The sequence below is a fragment of the Stomoxys calcitrans genome, chromosome 3 (genome assembly GCF_963082655.1).
Source record: "Stomoxys calcitrans chromosome 3, idStoCalc2.1, whole genome shotgun sequence".
NCBI lineage: Eukaryota > Metazoa > Arthropoda > Insecta > Diptera > Muscidae > Stomoxys > Stomoxys calcitrans.
The window spans coordinates 3,152,291-3,170,661 of NC_081554.1; the positions used below are offsets into that span (position 1 = coordinate 3,152,291).

Sequence of the window (18,371 nt, forward strand, 5' to 3'; positions counted from 1 at the left end):
CACCCCACCCCCACAAAAACGCCAAAAATGATCACATTAGCCAATCACGCATTTATGGGTTCGGTTAGTTTGTTCCGTATAGACTGAAAAACGGCAGAACCGATTTTCTCGCAATTTTCGCATATTGTGTAGGTTGGTCTGGAAGGAAACAGTAGTACTTTGAGTAGTTTTTTAACTTATGTTAGCAAAAGCACGTCTTATGCATAGTGTGATTATTTATAGGCCTGATGGCTTCGCATTGCATGAAATGAAATAAATAAATAAACATAGACTATATAATTTGTCGGTATCGTAAGGGGGACGGATCCTCCGCCTTATGCCAAAAAATAACCCAAGATCAAAAGTGGACCGATCGGAACAATATAGGTATGAATTGAAATGTATTAGAGAGAAGAATATGAATATGGTATTAAAATTTGGGTCCAAGTACCCAGCGAAGTATTAGGCAGTAGATTACAAACATGGTGTAAAACATGAGGTCCAAGTAATGGGATGTCGCCCACCACAAATACCCCTAAATGGGCATATGAACCGACCCTGGCTATATGGAACTCAAATGAAAGGTATTAGGGATTAGATTACGAATATGACATTATAATTAACGTTCAAGTCTAGATGGCGCTTTTCCTCCTAAAAATACGTCAAATTGGTTATTTGACCCATTATGACAATATGGGCCTCAAATGAAAGGTATTTGCGAGTAGAAAACTAATTTTGTATACTTTTTTGGAGGCAAGTGTTTTGGGGACGCCCAAAACGGACGTTAAAGGACTTTAAAGACCCTATGGGTAATTTGAAAAACACCCCGACGAAAGACACTGCATGTATAACGAACATCCCCTGTGTGCAGGTCAAGTGAAAATCGAAATTTTGTAATAAATTTTAATGACATGCAAGTGTGGTTCTTAACTAAATCCATATTTGGTAAGATGGCAAACCTAATAGAGCATTCTTGCATTACCAGCCGTCGGAATTGTGTAACACCAACATTTATTTTTTATATTTCCTTAAGTAATTATTTTAAATCAAAAAACTTTTATAATTTTATAAAATTTAAGTTTTCTTATGTTATCTTATTCATAAATCATTATTTTTAATATTCACAACTATGATACAATAGACGGCGTGAAAGTATAAAAACACACACTCTTAAAAAATGAAAAAAAAATCGAAAAACAACTCAAAAACTGCTACTTAATCAATAAAAATCTATGCTACAAAAACTTCATCAGGTGCATTCGACAGCTAGTGGTAAAAAAAAACTCTACGTGCGTTAACTTCGCCCGCGAATCTTCACAAAATGATATCAAAGTAAACTAAAGGCATAAGTGATTGGATCTCTGCTAAATTTAACTTTCCAAAGCTCACAAACGAATAAAATGGACTCATTAACACGACGCGAGAAACCACAGACCCTAGAAGGTATACAGTCAACAAAATCTCTAAATGATACCAATTGTGGTTCCGATCCCTCCATTCTATGCTCTGAATCGCTACTGAGCCGAACTCGTTCGCGTTCGCGTAATAACATCGTCTCAGATTCGCGTTCGCCTCGAGATCATTCCTCGGATGGTGTCATGAGTACCGGTGAGCTAAATTCTGCCGAAATGAATGAATTCGCCAATGCCGCTGACAATGCTCAGCGGCGCGAAAGTCTCAACTATGATGACAATAGTCCAAATAGTCACAATTCATTGGGCAAATCGATAATCGGTCGCTCGGTGCGTCTGCCCTGCAGTAGTGGTACAACAACACGAAAATGTGTTTTAACTTTAGATGGCTATTCCTATGTAATTGGTAAGTATTGTTGTCATTTTAAGTGAGAACCACCATTAACATCATGGAAACCATTAGTGGGTATCGTAATGGCAATATGATATGATGACAGTATCGTGTTAAAATATTGGCACACATGATGGCTAGAGTGGAAGGTACTAACAATGTATCGCCTACAATCTCAAATGGCGCAGCCAGCAATCCATCGGCACCTGCTGCCTTATGATTTCTCAGCAGGGTTGCTACTTCGGTGCAATTTTGGCTAAGCGAAAAACTGATTTAGTCCCTGTTACCAAATTAAAATATGCCCACAAACATTCCAATAAGGGACAACGGGGAGACTTCTGCCTTACAAATTAGAGCTATCTGATTCAAGTTTTAGGTGAAAGAAACCCTTTTTTAAACCCGAGTCCGAACGCCTTGCCGCTTAGGTTTTCGCCACTATTAAACATGAAGTCGCACAGCTACCTAATAGCCTGGGACCTGATTACATTGCTCTCAGGCAGGAACGTAGCCAGGGGGTGGTCTATGGGGCCCCGATAAATTTTCTTTTATAACGATTTTTTTTTCAAGCCAGGGCCGCTTCAAAATTAATTTTTTCTTAAATGTAATGAAATTCTTGCTAAATTCTTCTGAAAAAATTTTAGTGAAATTTGTTCTAAAGACAAAATTTCAGCCTAACTTTCCCTAACGACTAAACTTTAACCAAAGCTGGACCTGCTCGAAATTTTTTTAAAAACAAAATCTGTGTTTTTGCTTCATTATACCCTCCACCATAGGATAGGGGGTATACTAATTTCTGCATTCTGGTTAGAAACTCCTCGAAATATTCCTCTGAAACCCCAAAAGCATACATATGTTCCCGATCGACATGTCATTTTAAGTAGATCTATCCATGCCCGTCCGTCTGTCTGTCGAAAGCATGCTAACTTTCGAAGAAGTAAAGCTAACCTCTTGAAATTTTGCACACATACTTCTTATTAGTGTAGGTCAGTTGGGATTGTAAATGGGCCATATCGGTCCATGTTCTGTTACAGCTGCCATATAATCCGATCTTGGATCTTGATTTCTTGAGTCACTAGAGGGCCCAATTCTGAATGGCTGAAATTTTACACAACGACTCTACTATGGTCTCCAACATTCAGTTCAATTATGGTCCGAATCGGACGATAACTTGATATTATAGCTCCAATATCACAGATTATCCATACATTTTATCATATAATTGCCTAAAAGGAGATACCGGGGAAAGAATTCGACAAATGCGATCCTTGGTGGAGGGTTTATAAGATTCGGCCCGGCCAAACTTAGCACGCTTTTACTTCTTTTATTTTAGTTGTTTTATTTCGTTGTTCGAAAAGAAAACAGCAGCCGCCAATATCTCTACCCGAAAAGAGCATTTCTTACTACGCTCTGCGAAAGGTACCCTGATATTATCCAAAGTTTTTGGGGTTCAGCGGACTGATGATGAATCCTTCGTCAGTTTCAAAATCACGATCTCCGTAGCGTAACTGAATTAAGCACGTAATTCTAGTAGTAAACCGTTTGATGTCACAACCCTCATCTAGACACCTTTCCAATCATAAATCTAAGCTCTTTACAATACCATTTGGCATTAATTTGAATGCGAAATTATCCCCTGCAAAATTGGCTCCCTAATATGTGGGACCACTGACTGTGACATTTAAAAACGCTACACTACACTGTCAAGCATAATTAGTAATGATAATTGCTTTTGTTTGTGCTTCGGTTGTTGTTATTGCCATTTGATGGGAATATTAACACGACCAACCATACGACCAGCCAGCGAGGTTGAGGGGACATAATCAAATCCTTAAATACTGGTGATTATGAATTCGTGTGAAGGGCTCAGTGGCGCATGCAATAATGAGCTCGTCAATGTGGGGCATTGTAACATGGTATTGTAACGGGAATACAGACAGCTGAAGCAGACTGAGCAAAATCTACACGCAGGATACGCAGGTAATTGAATACGGGCTGCAATATTTAGTGGCCGATGTAATGAGGCAGGTCTAATTAATTTTGCATATGTAAATGAGCCTCCACTTTGTGGGGATTGGTTAAGGCTCCACGAAGCACTTGGTAGACTTGCGCAAAATTTCCAAACCAAACAAAAAGAGGAGGCCTCTGTCAAAATTATGCAAACTCAAATTTGCCCACGCACATTCCACCAAGGAACAGGGGCAAACTGTCAAAATTATAACTGAACTAATAATTTCTTAAATTCTTTTCTTTTCAGGTAAGTGTTTCTCTGGCCCAGACCCCCTAGCGAGAGCGCGGCAGGACATTTCAATGCTACCATTAAAGTAAGATATACTAGTTCATGCTCCCATCTAACCCACTTTCTTTCAAGTTGTTGTTTTTGCTGTTACTTGGCAAAAAAAAATGGATAGCAGGGTTATGAATTTCAAATGAAAAGGCCAGACCTAAGTGTCCACTGCGAGATGCTGATGGTGAGGTGATGGCCTTGTACATTCCTATCTACTGATTAAATAAAGGACCTTTCTGCTATCATGAATTTACATTCTGGCACGTCTGTTTGTTTGCTCGTTCTCTGGACTTTGGTGCTGTTATGCTCTTTAAGTTACCCCATGGTCATCATTAATAATAGAGTTGGCGATTTTTTCTCGTTTTTGTTATCGTCCAAGGGATCCTTTGCCTGTTTCCAAGTAAGCCGTTGCCTGTCTCCTGCAAACATGAAGTTACAACTTAAATGACACCATTTTATATGGAAGTCTACTAACATTAAAGGCTGTTTCCTGCTTTCAGCTTGATTGTTGCCAATTTATGTGGCTTGTTTCCTTGGCTGCGTTGTTGTTGCTGCCGTTGTTGATTTGACATTTCATCCGCACAGCCAACAAACGAAACACGTTTAAGAAACTTTTTCTGCTAACTGACAGCAGCAAATATTATGCCACCGACTATCGGGGTTGGGCCCTGGCACTTGAGTCCTTGGGCAAACAAACAGCACAGCACTGCATAGCCAACATCAACCCTTTTTCCTTGACTGTACGGAATGTGGCTCTTATGGGCTTTCTTCTTACCTTAACATCCTGGCAAACAGGAATTTTTGCCTACTTAAGAAATTTCACTTTCCTAAGCCAAAAGTAAATACCCGATGTTACTGAAGTGTCCACAAGGCATGTTTGCGTATGGATATGTTGGCGAGATGGGGGAACAAGCCTCAAGCAAAGCACACCAAGGACTCTGCAGTATGTAGACCTCAGTGCTGCAAATGTGCCTACCTCCCAACACCACCCCTTAACTACTGGCACAACGAACCTAATGAAATGGCAATGGCTGGAAGAGCTACCAATTTATGATAATGGTCCAATTATGACCATATGAATTAAATGGGGAAAACGAATGTTTTTCTTATTGCAACATAGGACTAGGAAGCAGAAGCGAAGACAATCGGCAAGAGAAAGAGAGAAAGTTGCGAGAACATCACATTAATTAATTAAACAGACCTCTCAAATGATTATGTATCCTGGAGTCCTGCAAAAAAAAACTCAACTTGGGAACAACTCAAATGACATCACGTTCTAATAGAGACATCTGCTTTAACTCTGGCAGAATGGGTGGTTTTTAGTGGGAAGGACCTCGATTGCAGCATGGCTAAGGACTACACAACAGATTGTTAGATTTAAAATGTTGTTTTGTTTTTTAAGTCAATCTGAGACAGAATCAGATTTTCTGATTCCCTGCAAATCCAAGCCATATTAATGGAATTAGAATTAATTTAAAAATATGTGAGAAGACGAGGAGTATTGACAGGTTTAAAGTACCTTTTAAAGACAAAATTGATAGAAAGAATTTTTTGAATCCATAAAATAGTAATGAATTGACAGAATGAATACCACCACCTGGCAGAAAACCTGAGTTCAAATATCAAAGAGAAGAATAAAATTAAAAACTTTTGTATTATGATTGCCTATTACGGCTGATCAATGAATTATGATAACGCTATTTCTCCCAAAGGAGAGTGAGTCGAGTTAATGACCAAGAGAATGAATATCACAAGAAGTTGAAGGATTTAATTGATTACTGCAAAGAAATTGCCAGTAATCAAATCCATCTGTTTTCTGGCAATTTCTTTTCAGTAATCAATTAAATCCTTCAATTTCTGTTGATATTTATTCTCATGGTCATTAGCTCGACTCACTCCCCTTTGGGAGAAATAACGTAAAAACTTTGTAGTCCTGCAGCAAAAGCTTGGAGTGCACACATAATTTTTGTTCAGCGTTGGGCTATGAACCCGAAGTTTAATCTGGGACTCTAGAGCACCCAAAAACCAGTAAGGAAGGGCAAAAGTCGGGCGGTGCCGACTGTATAATACCTTACATCTACCCTATAAGTACAATGTGGGACCTATATCAAATTCTGAACCAAGTTTGATGAACCTTGGCGAGCAAATATGTTCAAACTGTAAAAACTATAGTTGACAAATGCCAACATTATGGCAAATTACCCAAAATCTGACGAACGTATATATGGGAGCTATATCTAATTCTGAACCGTTTTCGAGCAAACTTCTCAAATTATGTGGTAGTCGTCGAGGAAAGCGATGTGCAAAATTTTGACAAGATTGGTCAAACAATGCGCTTGCAGTGGCTCTTGGGGTGAAAATCTGGCGATATACATATATGACAGCTATATCTGAATCTGTGCCGATTTCTTTGGAATGCACCAGTAGTGTCGAGAGTCATAAGAAAATCCTTCCTGCAAAATTTCGACAGAATCGGAACACAAATGATCACTTTTTTGCAATATTTCTCAAAATCGAACGAACATATATATATGAGAGCTGTATCTAATCTGAACCGATTTCGAGCAAACTCCTAAGATACTGCGGCAGTCGTCGATTAAAGCGTTTTGGAAAATTTGAGCAAGATGTATCAATAAATACGCTTGCAGTGACTCTAGAAGTTAAAATCGGGCGATATATATATGAGAGATATATCTAAATCTGAACCGATTTCCATGAAATTCACCAGTAATATTGAGAGTCAAGAGAAAATCCCTCCTGCCGAATTTTGAGAAAATCGGTAAACAAAAGACCATTTTATTGCAATATCACTGCAAATCGGACGAACATATATATGTGGGAACTATATCTAAATCTGAACCGATTTTGACCAAACTCTATGTATATTGTGGTAGTCATTGAGGAAAGCGTTGTGCAATATTTTGGCAAGATTGATCAATAAATGTGCTTGCAGCGGCTCTAGGAGTGAAAATTGGGCGATATATATATGAGAGCTATATCTAAATCTGAACCGATTTCCATGAAATTCACCAGAAATGTCGTAAAAGAATCGAATCCTTCCTGTCAAATTTCGAGAGAATCGGTTAACAAATGACAATTTTATTGCATTATTACTGAAAATCGGACAAACATATATATTTCCAATTTCAATAGGCTTCGTCTCTAGGCCGAAAAACATGCCTGTACCAAATTTGAAGACGATCGGATGAAAACTGCCACCTGTAGTTTGTACACAAATTAACATGGACAGACGGACGGACAGACAGACGGACATAGCTAAATCGAATCAGAAAGTGATTCTAAGTCGATCAGTATACTTATCAATGGGTCTATCTCTCTTCTTTTTGGGTGTTACAAACTAATTCACTAACTTATAATACCCTGTACCACAGTAGTGGTGTAGGGTATAATCAGCGTTAATGGGTTTTCTAAAGTCCCACCTAACGATTTTCAATTTCAATGTATGTTATGCCCCCAATTCGATTTGTTACAATAAAGCTCTGTTCATTTTATTACTTTGACAATAAAATAAACCTTAATCTCACACTCTTTGATGTTTATGACTGTTATGATGTATATAAAACGAAACAAATTTCCCACCCTCTTCGGGTTTTACACAAATTGTGACATTAAAGCAAAAATTTTTTTTCGGACAAATGCTAGCGTGCCATTCCACTAACATTGCTATAATTGAAAAAATTTAACTTTCAAACTGTTTGCACGAGTATGTCGATTCCAATTAGTGATTATAATCTTCACACTAACTGTGCACCAATGCAGATTCAATTAAATTCTATTGTCATGGTTACTGATATCAACTCTCCCCCTCTAAAACTATTTCAATCAGCCAAAAGCAAAAAGTTATGATTGGAATTTTAATAAAAAAAAATATTAGATTAAAAATTGGCAGTGTTTTTTGAACTTTGATTTTAAATCAAACATTTTTTTCATTTTTTATATTTTTCACCTTCAATGTAAATTAAAAAAAAAATCACCCTTTGTTTCAGCATTTAAGCTGTCATATACCAATAGCGAAACTAATATCACATTCTCCTATATTCGATTTTTAGTTGTACTTTTATGGAATGTTGTTATGTCTTTATGCTCTCACTTCCATTCTTTCTATACACTTGTTTCCTACAATTCCTACGTACAGTGCCAACCATACAAAGGAACTCACATAAAAATGCGATATCTTTCTTTTTCGCCAGCATTGCTAAACAAAAAAACTCGTAGAACAAAAGCAAGTCCTCTTTGCATGAATACACCCAAATCTAAGTTCAAATTATGAGCGGATTTAAAAAAAAAACAAGAAATGGCAACAAAAAAAGTGCATGGTAGAACAATGGAACAACATCTTTGGTTAGCACTTTTATGATAAGCAATAAAGTTTTAGTAAATCGTCGAAAGAATGGAATAATTTGTATAAAGTTCTAGGAAAGATGCTATTGCAGTTTTCCCACCAGCATCACTTACTTTCTACATGGCCAATGTTTAAGCTTTCAGCTGAACCACATTGCAGTTTAAGACATGCATAATAAAAATTGTAGCAGGAATGCTGTGAATATTTGATTTAAAACAAGATGAACCGGCTATAAAAATGAGACCCGATACCATCAAAGAAAACATAAATAGTGCAGGTTAGGAGGGGATAAATAAATTGCCCAATCTTATATACCCTCCACGCATTTGTCAAGTTCTTTGAATGACTTTTTCAAATACACATGAGCTATATCAAGTTATAGACCGATATGGACCGTACTTGCCGTGGTTGTTAGGAGTCATAGAAAAGCATCACCTCCAAAATTTCAGGCAAAGTCAAGACCCAAGCTATATCAAAACATAAACCGATTTGACCCATTTACAGTCCCAACAGACCTACACTAATAAGAAGTATTTGTGCAAAATTTCAAGCGGCTAGCTTTACTCCTTCGAAAGTTAGCATGCTTTCGACAGACAGACGGATGGACAGACCCACGGAAGGACGGACGAACAGACGGACGGACGGACAGACGAACGAGCATGGCTAGATCGACTTTAAATGCCAAGACGATCAAGAATATGTATACTTAATGGGGTCTTAGACGCATATTTCGAGGTATTACAAACGGAATGACAAAATTAGTAGTCCCCCCCCTGTATAAAAAGGTGTAAGTTTCCAGATCATAGTTCAAAAAAGGAAAAGAGTAAGCGCATATCCAAACATAAAAGTAGGTGCAAGCTCTAAGTGTCTACTTTGTGGGAGTGCAAATATAACCCTGCGAATCCACATACGATGCAAATATTTAGGATTTTATCCCATCCCCTGTCAGTGTATTTGGTGAGACTCCTATGAGATATATTTTCGAAACCACCTCCCAAAAGGGGGAACGCCTTTGCTCCTGCAGATCAGAAAAAAGCGTTTAATCTTTTTGATCGCAATGTCCCCAGTTTTTACTACTTTAGAGAATTTGAAGATCTATTGCCGATTGTGAGTATTTAATGCGTCCTTTTTTATTGGCCAAGTTTAGGGCGATCTAGTAGTTCAATGACTGCTGTGAACCTGTTCCAGCACCGTCCAAATTGTCTACTAGGTTCTATAGGTGGACAAATTCTGTATGTAAATGGAAAATCAGCACATTTTCCGCTTGCCAAATCCCTAGAGTATTATTGAAGCTCCATTTGACTTCAACCCTTTCAGCGCTGCCATACTTTCCACACAAATACTAAATATTGAGGAACGCCTTGCAAAGTCTTATGACAAAGCGAGTTATTGGCGCCTTTGAAATAACCAATGGCCAAAATGTTCCTGTGGCGATCGATCATTTGAAACGGAATGACCTTGCTCACCTATGGAGCTTGACTAGGATCACTTCCTCTACACATAAAAGTGGCAAAAATAACAACTGATCTGATGCTGTGTTCAATTGGTATATCAACCTTCGGCTGACTTTCCGATTCGTATTGAATATCTTACTGGAGTAGTAGCAAGCGGACACTGCCTTGAGGCTGATTTCCTATGCATTCCTTTTTCGAGACAATTGCTTTCTTTGACAGCTGCAATGTGACCAAATTTATAGTTTCTAACTTCAGTTACTTTTTATCTTCGATGATCTTCACGATCTATTTTTAATCTCACGATTAGTTAAATTGCCTCGGAAAACCAACATGAGATGATACGCATATCAGATTAACTTCCTAGTTTCTATCTTGAAGTTCACAAGGATTTCGTTTCCATGAGGTTCCAGATAGTGGCGGGGAATTCCCCTCCTCCCAGCTCCTGACCGTATCAACTCGCTAGTTCGAAATAATAATTTTGGCTTTCGTGTGGGTTGCCATGGAACTTATCTCCATATTGTCAAATGCGATCAATTCCGGCTACTTTAATGCACACAACTGTATATTTCAATTTTATTTTTTTTTTTTTCTTAAAGCACCAACGAAGGTCAGCACATAGAATTTAAAGCTTCCACAGAATCTTCATCTTTTATCTCACATAGCATGAAGTATATTTTTCTCATCTATTTAAAGACTTTAAAACGTTGAACGATAATTGACACAATGACTGTGGTCTTTAAGGTAGAGCTCCCCAAGGACTTTGGGTTTTGGCAACTTAAACTATAAGGAAGATGTTCATTTACTTAAAGTGCCATGTGTATGTCACAGAGAAAGAAGACCTGTCAAATTATATCCATATGTCAATTGTGTTTAATGTTAAATGTTTGCCGAGAATGACCACATCTTCCCTACTACTACTCCTTTCGCACAGAAGGCTTCTATTTTTGTATACACCAGGGTATGGTCTTTACTTAAAATATAGAAAAGAGTTGTAATGGTCGTTTATCATTTTGCACAATAAACGACAATTTCATGCATCATTCCAAGAAACACACAAAGAGAGACAGAGAGGGTGAACGAAAGAGAGCGGCATGAACTACAAATGCACTTGTACACAGCAGCACACGACACCGAAAAACGGAAACAGAAATACATCTTGACAAATGGTCATTCAACGGAAACAAAGCACTGAAGTGAGCGAGAAAATGAAATAATTCATTTCAATGCACTGCATTCCAACTGCATTGCATGAATGTGGGTACAGAAATGATTTAACAGATAGCGGCTAACGAGCAAAGCTCTATCATAGCTAAGCACTTGAATGCTTAGAACAAAGGACATTCGATAAGATCTTTAGTTTGATTGAAATGATTTACAACGGCATTTCACTGTAGTTTATCTGAAGCAGAGTATCCTTCAGAATGAGACATCATGAGAAAAGGGTCATAAAAATAATGTTTAATTCTTTGAATTGCCAACGTCATCGTTTGTGAATCAATGAAATATTAGGAAAGCAATGATGTTTATGAAAGACAATTTGGCCAATGTGAAAGACTGAATTTGTGTATCTACTTAACAGAGCGAGAATGAAATGTAATTTTCAAACAAGTAAAAGTTCATAACAAAAATTCTATAGTGATAAAATATCATAAAAAGAATTGTAAATATCGAAATACGCTATTCAATAAAGATGATTTGAAAAATGAATGAATGAACAAAATTTACCTATGGATTTATGTTATAAAGATATTTAAATAGAAGTTGCTTTCTGGCTTCCTGTATTTGTTCAAGAAGCCAATAAAAGAAATAAATAAAACACGAGGAACAATTTGTTGTCCTTGCCACCATTCTTCTTAAATAAAGTGCAATCGCAGAAAGGGGCAGCAACTCAAAAAATTACTACATTAGCTCTAAAATTTTTTCCACTTTTATTCATTTCTGACGATGAAGTCAAGTTATGAGTTTAAAGACCTATTGTTAAATAGGCCACTGTAGCGCAGAGGTTAGCATGTCCGCCTTTGACGTTGAACGCCTAGGCTCGAATCCTGGCAAGAGCATCAGAAAAAAATTTCAGCGATGGTGAAATGCTGGCGACATTTGGCATTTGAAAAAAAAATGGTATGGCAGCCATGTAAAAACTTCTCCCCAAAGTGGTGGCGCAATGTGGCACGTTGTTCAGACTCGGCTATAATAAGGAAGCCCCTTATCAATGAGCTAAAAAACTTGAATCGGACAACACTCATTGTCGCAATGTGGCACGTTGTTCAGACTCGGCTATAATAAGGAAGCCCCTTATCAATGAGCTAAAAAACTTGAATCGGACAACACTCATTGAGAGAAGTTTCCTCTGTTTCTTTAATGAATATTCATGGGCAAATTTGCATTTTCATTGTTAAGTATTGTTGCGAATATTTTTATACCCACACATCGAACACATCGAAATATCAATTCCCGATCCTACAAAGTATATATATTTCGGATCGTCGTAAAATTCTAAGACGATTTAACGATGTCCGTGTGTCTGTCTGTCTGTCCGTCTATTCGTCTGTTGTAATCACTCTACAGGCTTCAAAAATTGAGATATTGAGCTGAAATTTGACACAGATCTTTTTGATGCACGCTGGTTAAGTTCTTGAATGGGCCAAATCGGACCATATTTGGATTAGCTGCTATATTGGCCGATTTTCCGATAATGGGTCTAATGCCCATAAAAACTTAATTTTTCATCAGATTTTGCTGAAATTTTAACCAGTGAGTAATTTTAGGCCTCCCGACGCCTGAACCAAATATAGTTCAGGTCGGACTATATTTAGATATAGCTGCCATATAGACCGATATGAAGCCCATAAAAGTTTTTTTTTACAGATTTCGCTGAGATTTGAAACAGTGAGTATCTTCAGGCCTCTGAACTTCAAACCTAAATATGGTTTAGATCGAACTATATTTAGATTTAGCTGTCATATAGATCGATCTCTTGATAATGGATCTGAAGCCCGTAAAAGCTTTATTTTTTAACCGATTTCGCTAAAATTTGAAAAAGTGAGTAGTTTTAGGCGTCCCAGTATAGGACCCAAACAGATCGGACTATATTTAAGTATAGCTGCCATATAGATCGATCTATCGATTAAGGGTGTGAAGCTCATAAAAGCTTTATTTTTTAACCGATTTTGCTGAAATAAAAAACAGTGAGTAATTTTAGGCCTACCAACATCTGACCCAAATATGGTTCAGACCAGACTATATTTATATATAGATGCCATATAGACTGATCTCCCGATAAAGGGTCTGAAGCCCATAAAAGCCCTATTTATTACCCATTTCGCTGAAATTTTAAACAGTGGGTAGTTTTAGATCTCCCATCATGCACCCCAAATATGTTTTGTATCGGACTGTATTTAGATATAGCTGCCATATAGACCTATCTCCCGATAAAAGGTCTGAAGCCCATTAAAGCATTATTTTTTATCCAATTTCACTGAAATTGGAAACAGTGAGTAATTTTAGGCCACCCGCCATCCGACCCAAATATAGTAAAAATAGGACTATGTTTAGATATAGCTGTCATATAGACCGATATGCCGGTAAAGGGTCTGAAGCTCATAAGAGCTTTATTTATTACCAGATTTTGTTGAAATTTGAAACACAAAATTCAACAATGACTTATATTTATTAGACCACTCAATGTCAGTGCCGAATTTGGGTGCATAAATTATCCAATTTTCATCGGATTGTGACCAAAGGGGATTTACATATATACCCGAGGTGGTGGGTATCCAAAGTTCGGCCCGGCCGAACTTAACGCCTTTTTACTTGTTCTTGTTGTAAAATATTTCGATCTACTACAACTTAATTTCAAAAGAATTTTGCAACCTTCTATGAAAAAAAAAAGAAACCAAAAAACCCTTCAAAAAGCCGCTTTTTAAAATCCAAGAAAACACGAAATCATAAGGAAGAATTTCCCCTGTTTAGATAACCTTTTGATGAGATATATTTTTTTCTCTTTTTAATGAAGCGATTTTCCAAAAATGCTTCATTTTGCTCCACAATGTTATTATAAAAACAAAATACATTAAGGGACAAAAAATTATTATTCACGGTAGAATCCAAGGTGTAGGATGATACAACTCTGAAATTCCTTTATATTTAATCAGCTGTGCTAGGGATGATACCTTTAATTTGATCCAACCTTGATTATTATTGGTTTAATTAGTACTTTGGGAAATGTCCAAAGTATGCATTGAAAGACAATTTTCTTTCAATCAAATAACCGATTGTAAATTGCATTTTTAATATAAATTTTTATTAAATTTATTTTTGCTTACCTTTGTTTTTGCTACTCAACCTTTGAAAAGTTCTTGAAAACTGCAACAGCAGTCATTACACCACCAGCAACCAGACATACCTGGTGCTACGCAATCTTTGCCAACAATCGCATTTTCAACCTTTGTCACAAAACAGCTACCAACACCAAAAAACAAAAAACACAAAAATACCAACCAAAGCTGAATTGTCAAAATGAGATTTGCACCAACATCAACAACTCTTACAAACTCACAACCTCTCATTGGGAAAGGTATGGTACGGAAAACGGAACCAAACCAAATGTTTCTACAATTTCCGTATTGTTTGTTTGAATATAGCCAACTACAATAAGTGTGCTACTCGTACCCTTCCCTTCTTTGCGGTTGGCTACCTTTTCTGGGTGCACAACTGATGGTTGCTACTAAAGCTCAGCACTCCAAACGCGACTAAAGCCTCATAAAAGAAGGAGAGAGAAAAAAATCTGTGCCAGTGTATGTGAAGCAGGACAATGTCATGTAAAAATAATAATGGCCGATCTAGCGCCAACACAACTGCTGGCAATTGTACGACCTGTTTTGGCAGCCTGTTTGTCTAAATCTATTTTGTGGGCTAGGGAGAGAAAGAGGCACTTGGTTGTCCATTCGGTCGACCTATCTGACAGTCGAGCTGCCATGCTGTTAGCTTTGGTAATTCATATGAATGTATTTACAGCTAAATTTATTGTGTGTGCGTACGGTTCGTTTGTTTTGGTCTTCACGCAATGAAAACCTTACTGTTGTTGTAGTAAATCCCCTCTGGTTACACAGTGTCTCGCATAACTAAATGACAATGGAATACGAATACATGAGTCAACAACAGTTGAGTTCATGTATGGTTAGAGGACAACAATTGTAATCGTATGGTGTCCGTGTAGACTAATGTTAAACTATCAAAAATCCTGTAAATATAAGAGATTTAAACATAAACAGGCACAAGAAATTATAAAAGGAGATTGATATCGTATAATGGCAGTAAGGTCTCATTATCTTCCCAACATGCCCTACACTCACTCATGGCAACTATTTTGGATAAGTGAGCTCGTAGTCCTTTGTATCCCGTTACGCTACCGAAACTGTGCTGGCCTCTTTCTTACTTCCTTTCAGTAATAGCCTCGCCTTCTCACGATCCGAATCTCCATAAAGGATTTTTATCGCCCTACCGACCGTTTCGCAGGTCTACAGTGTTAAATGCGCTTTCGTCGCCCAAGCCCTTACCTCGGACTGCATCCACCTGAAAGGTTTCGTCAATAACCAAGTTTATCCATACATAATAAGTGACAAAATCCCCTTCATGATAAATAAAACATTTCTACAGGGTGCGCCAGAGAAACTTAAATATTTCAAACTAATAAGGAAGGGCAAAAGTCGGGCGATGCTGACTGTATAATACCCCACACCTACCCTATAAGTACAATGTGGGACCTATATCCAATTCTGAACCAATTTTGATGGACCTCGGCAAGCAAAAATGTTCAAACTGTAAAAACTACAGTTGACAAATGCCAACATTATGGCAAATTACCCAAAATCGGACGAACGTATATAAGGGAGCTATATCTTATACTGAACCGATTCCGAGCAAACTTCTCAGATATTGTGGTAGTCGTGGAGGAAAGCGCTGTGCAAAATTTGGCAAGATTGGTCAATATATGCGTTTGCTGTGTCTCTTAAAGTGAAAATTGGGCGATATACATATGACAGCTTTATCTTAATCATGTCAGATTCCTATGAAATTCACCAGTAATATTGAGAGTCATAAGAAAATCCTTCCTGCAAAATTTCGACAGAATCGGATAACAAATGATCACTTTATTGCCATATTTCTCAAAATCGGACGAACATATATATGAGAGCTATATCTAAATCTGAACCGATTTCAAGAAAACTCCTTGCCGTTGCAGTCGTCGAGGAAAGCTTTTTGCAAAATTTTCGCAAGATGGATCAATAAATGCGCTTGCTGTGACTCTAGACGTTAAAATCGGCCAATATATATATGAGAGCTATATCTAATTCTAAACCGACTTCCATGAAATTCACCAGTAACATTGAGCGTTAAGAGAAAATCGCTCCTGTCAAATTTCGAGAGAATCGGTTAAAAAAATTACCATTTTATTGCATTATTACTGAAAATCGGATGAACATATATATGGGAGCTATATCCAGATCTGAAACGATTTTTTCCAATTTCAGTTGGCTTCGTCTCTAGGCCAAAAAACATGCCTGTACCAAATTTGAAGACGATCGGATGAAAACTGCCACCTGTACTTTGTACACAAATTTACATGGACAGACGGGCATAACTAAATTGAATCAGAAAGAGATTCTGAGTCGATCGGTATACTTATCAATGGGTCCTATCTCTCTTGCTTTTGGGCGTTACAAACTAATTCACTAAGTTATACTACCCTGTACCACAGTAGTGGTGTAGGGCATAAAAACTCCCGAGCGGTGAGTTGTGTAGGGAGGGGGTCGAATTAGATTTCACATTTCCGGCTGCGTCAACAAGCAAGACATGCATTATCAGAGTGGTGAACTTCACCATTGCGAAGCCTTTCGCCAACATACCGATTGATATTCTGCAAAGAGTGGATACGAATTTTAAAATTCGACTTTATCTGTGCATGCGCAATGGAGGTCGCAACATATCCGATGTCATTTTCAGCATGAAAAATATTAAGATATTGTATTATTTAATAAAAAAAAAGAATTACAACAGTAACTGGTGTACATTTGTTTTTATTTACCTTTAAAATAAGTCAGTTTCTCTGGCGCACCCTGTATTTTGAAAGATCTAAATGGATCTAGCAATTTTCGTCCAAATCACAAAAGTATTACAACGAATAGAAAGCCCCAATATGAACCGACCTCCTGAAATATGTGTAACTAATATATGCAGTTACCAACATACACTTCTTTCCTACCTATTGGTCCGTTGTTGGTGAAGTCCACAAAGTTATTCTTGTTAAAAGCCTCACTTCAAACACTTTGTCATGGCACCACATGGTCTTCATTGTTGTGCCACACATTTATTACAAAGTCAATTTCAGTAGCTAAAGCAACTCTCCAATTTAGACCATGTTGATTTAAAAAAACACAGGAAAAGGTTTTCTCAAGGCTCTCTTACACGGTATGTAGGTGTCTTATGACATGTCAAATTTAGAACAGAAGAGTTGTACATGTCGTGTGATACATATGAAAATAGCTTTTCAAAATAGCACATGTAATTTTTTATATAAGATCGTGCTCTATTTCTTCTGATGAAAAAATACAGCTGTTTTTGTTGTCATTCGAATGAAAGCAAACCCAAATTAAATTGTTTTCACGAATTTATGATTGAACCACCTTTACCACATCTTTAACAATTTCTACGCGTAAAAAAATCATATTTGCTCACATTTTTAGGTTATGTCATACGAAAATAACATACAGGTGTGAAAGCAAAAATGGTGAATGGTGTCTAAATTGACAATTTCGACAAACATTTGAAATTGCATGTGAATTCAAATGTCATACGACGCATATATGCTGTGTAATAGCGGCTTTAATAAATATATAGCATCGCAACTGTTGCCATAAGAAATCTTTAAAATGTGGTCATATATAGCAGACTTTAAGATTGTTGTTGTTAACACAAAAAGATACAAATTCTAATACAGAACAAGTATGACCCAGCAAAAGTCGGACAAAGCCGACCTTTTGATACCCTACACCACATTGGTTATGCTCACTAAGTCGTTAAATTAAAAATTTGCTTATATTTAAAATGACGAATTTCGACTAAAATCCGTACATATAGTGGGAGTCATAGAGGAAATCGCTGTTCAAAATGTTGCGAATATCAGTTGGTAAATGCGCTTGCCCTAAATGATAAAATTTGGGAGATACATATATAGGAAAGCTATATATAAATCTGAATCAATTTTAGGAAATGTCCCCTCTACCCTATTTTATTATAACACTACAATATCTATATTGCGTCGAACTGTAAATATTTGGTTCATGTACCGACAAGCCTTATACAAATTAAAGATTCAAATTTCAGAGAAACTGGTTATTAAACGAAGCTTTTATGAACGTAAAACCCTAAATCGGCAGATCGGAGTAGACAGCAGTCATACCCAAAGAAGATCAAATGTAGACTATGGTCG

At 37.2% G+C, this 18,371-nt stretch overlaps 1 protein-coding gene across 5 annotated transcripts in view; it reads left to right on the top strand.

Moving 5' to 3' along the window:
- The window catches only part of LOC106081269 (dual specificity calcium/calmodulin-dependent 3',5'-cyclic nucleotide phosphodiesterase 1), a 409,355-nt gene that overhangs the window by 229,953 nt on the left and 161,031 nt on the right, over positions 1 to 18,371 (top strand). For 4 of the 5 annotated variants that reach the window (XM_059364687.1, XM_059364689.1, XM_059364691.1 and 1 more), the window contains exon 2: positions 1,121 to 1,797. The exons of the other annotated variant lie outside the window; for it this stretch is intronic. In XM_059364687.1, the coding sequence (XP_059220670.1) occupies positions 1,380 to 1,797 (418 nt within the window). In that variant the 5' untranslated portion in view covers positions 1,121 to 1,379. The remainder of the gene's footprint in view (positions 1 to 1,120; positions 1,798 to 18,371) is intronic. 5 annotated transcript variants of the gene reach the window in all.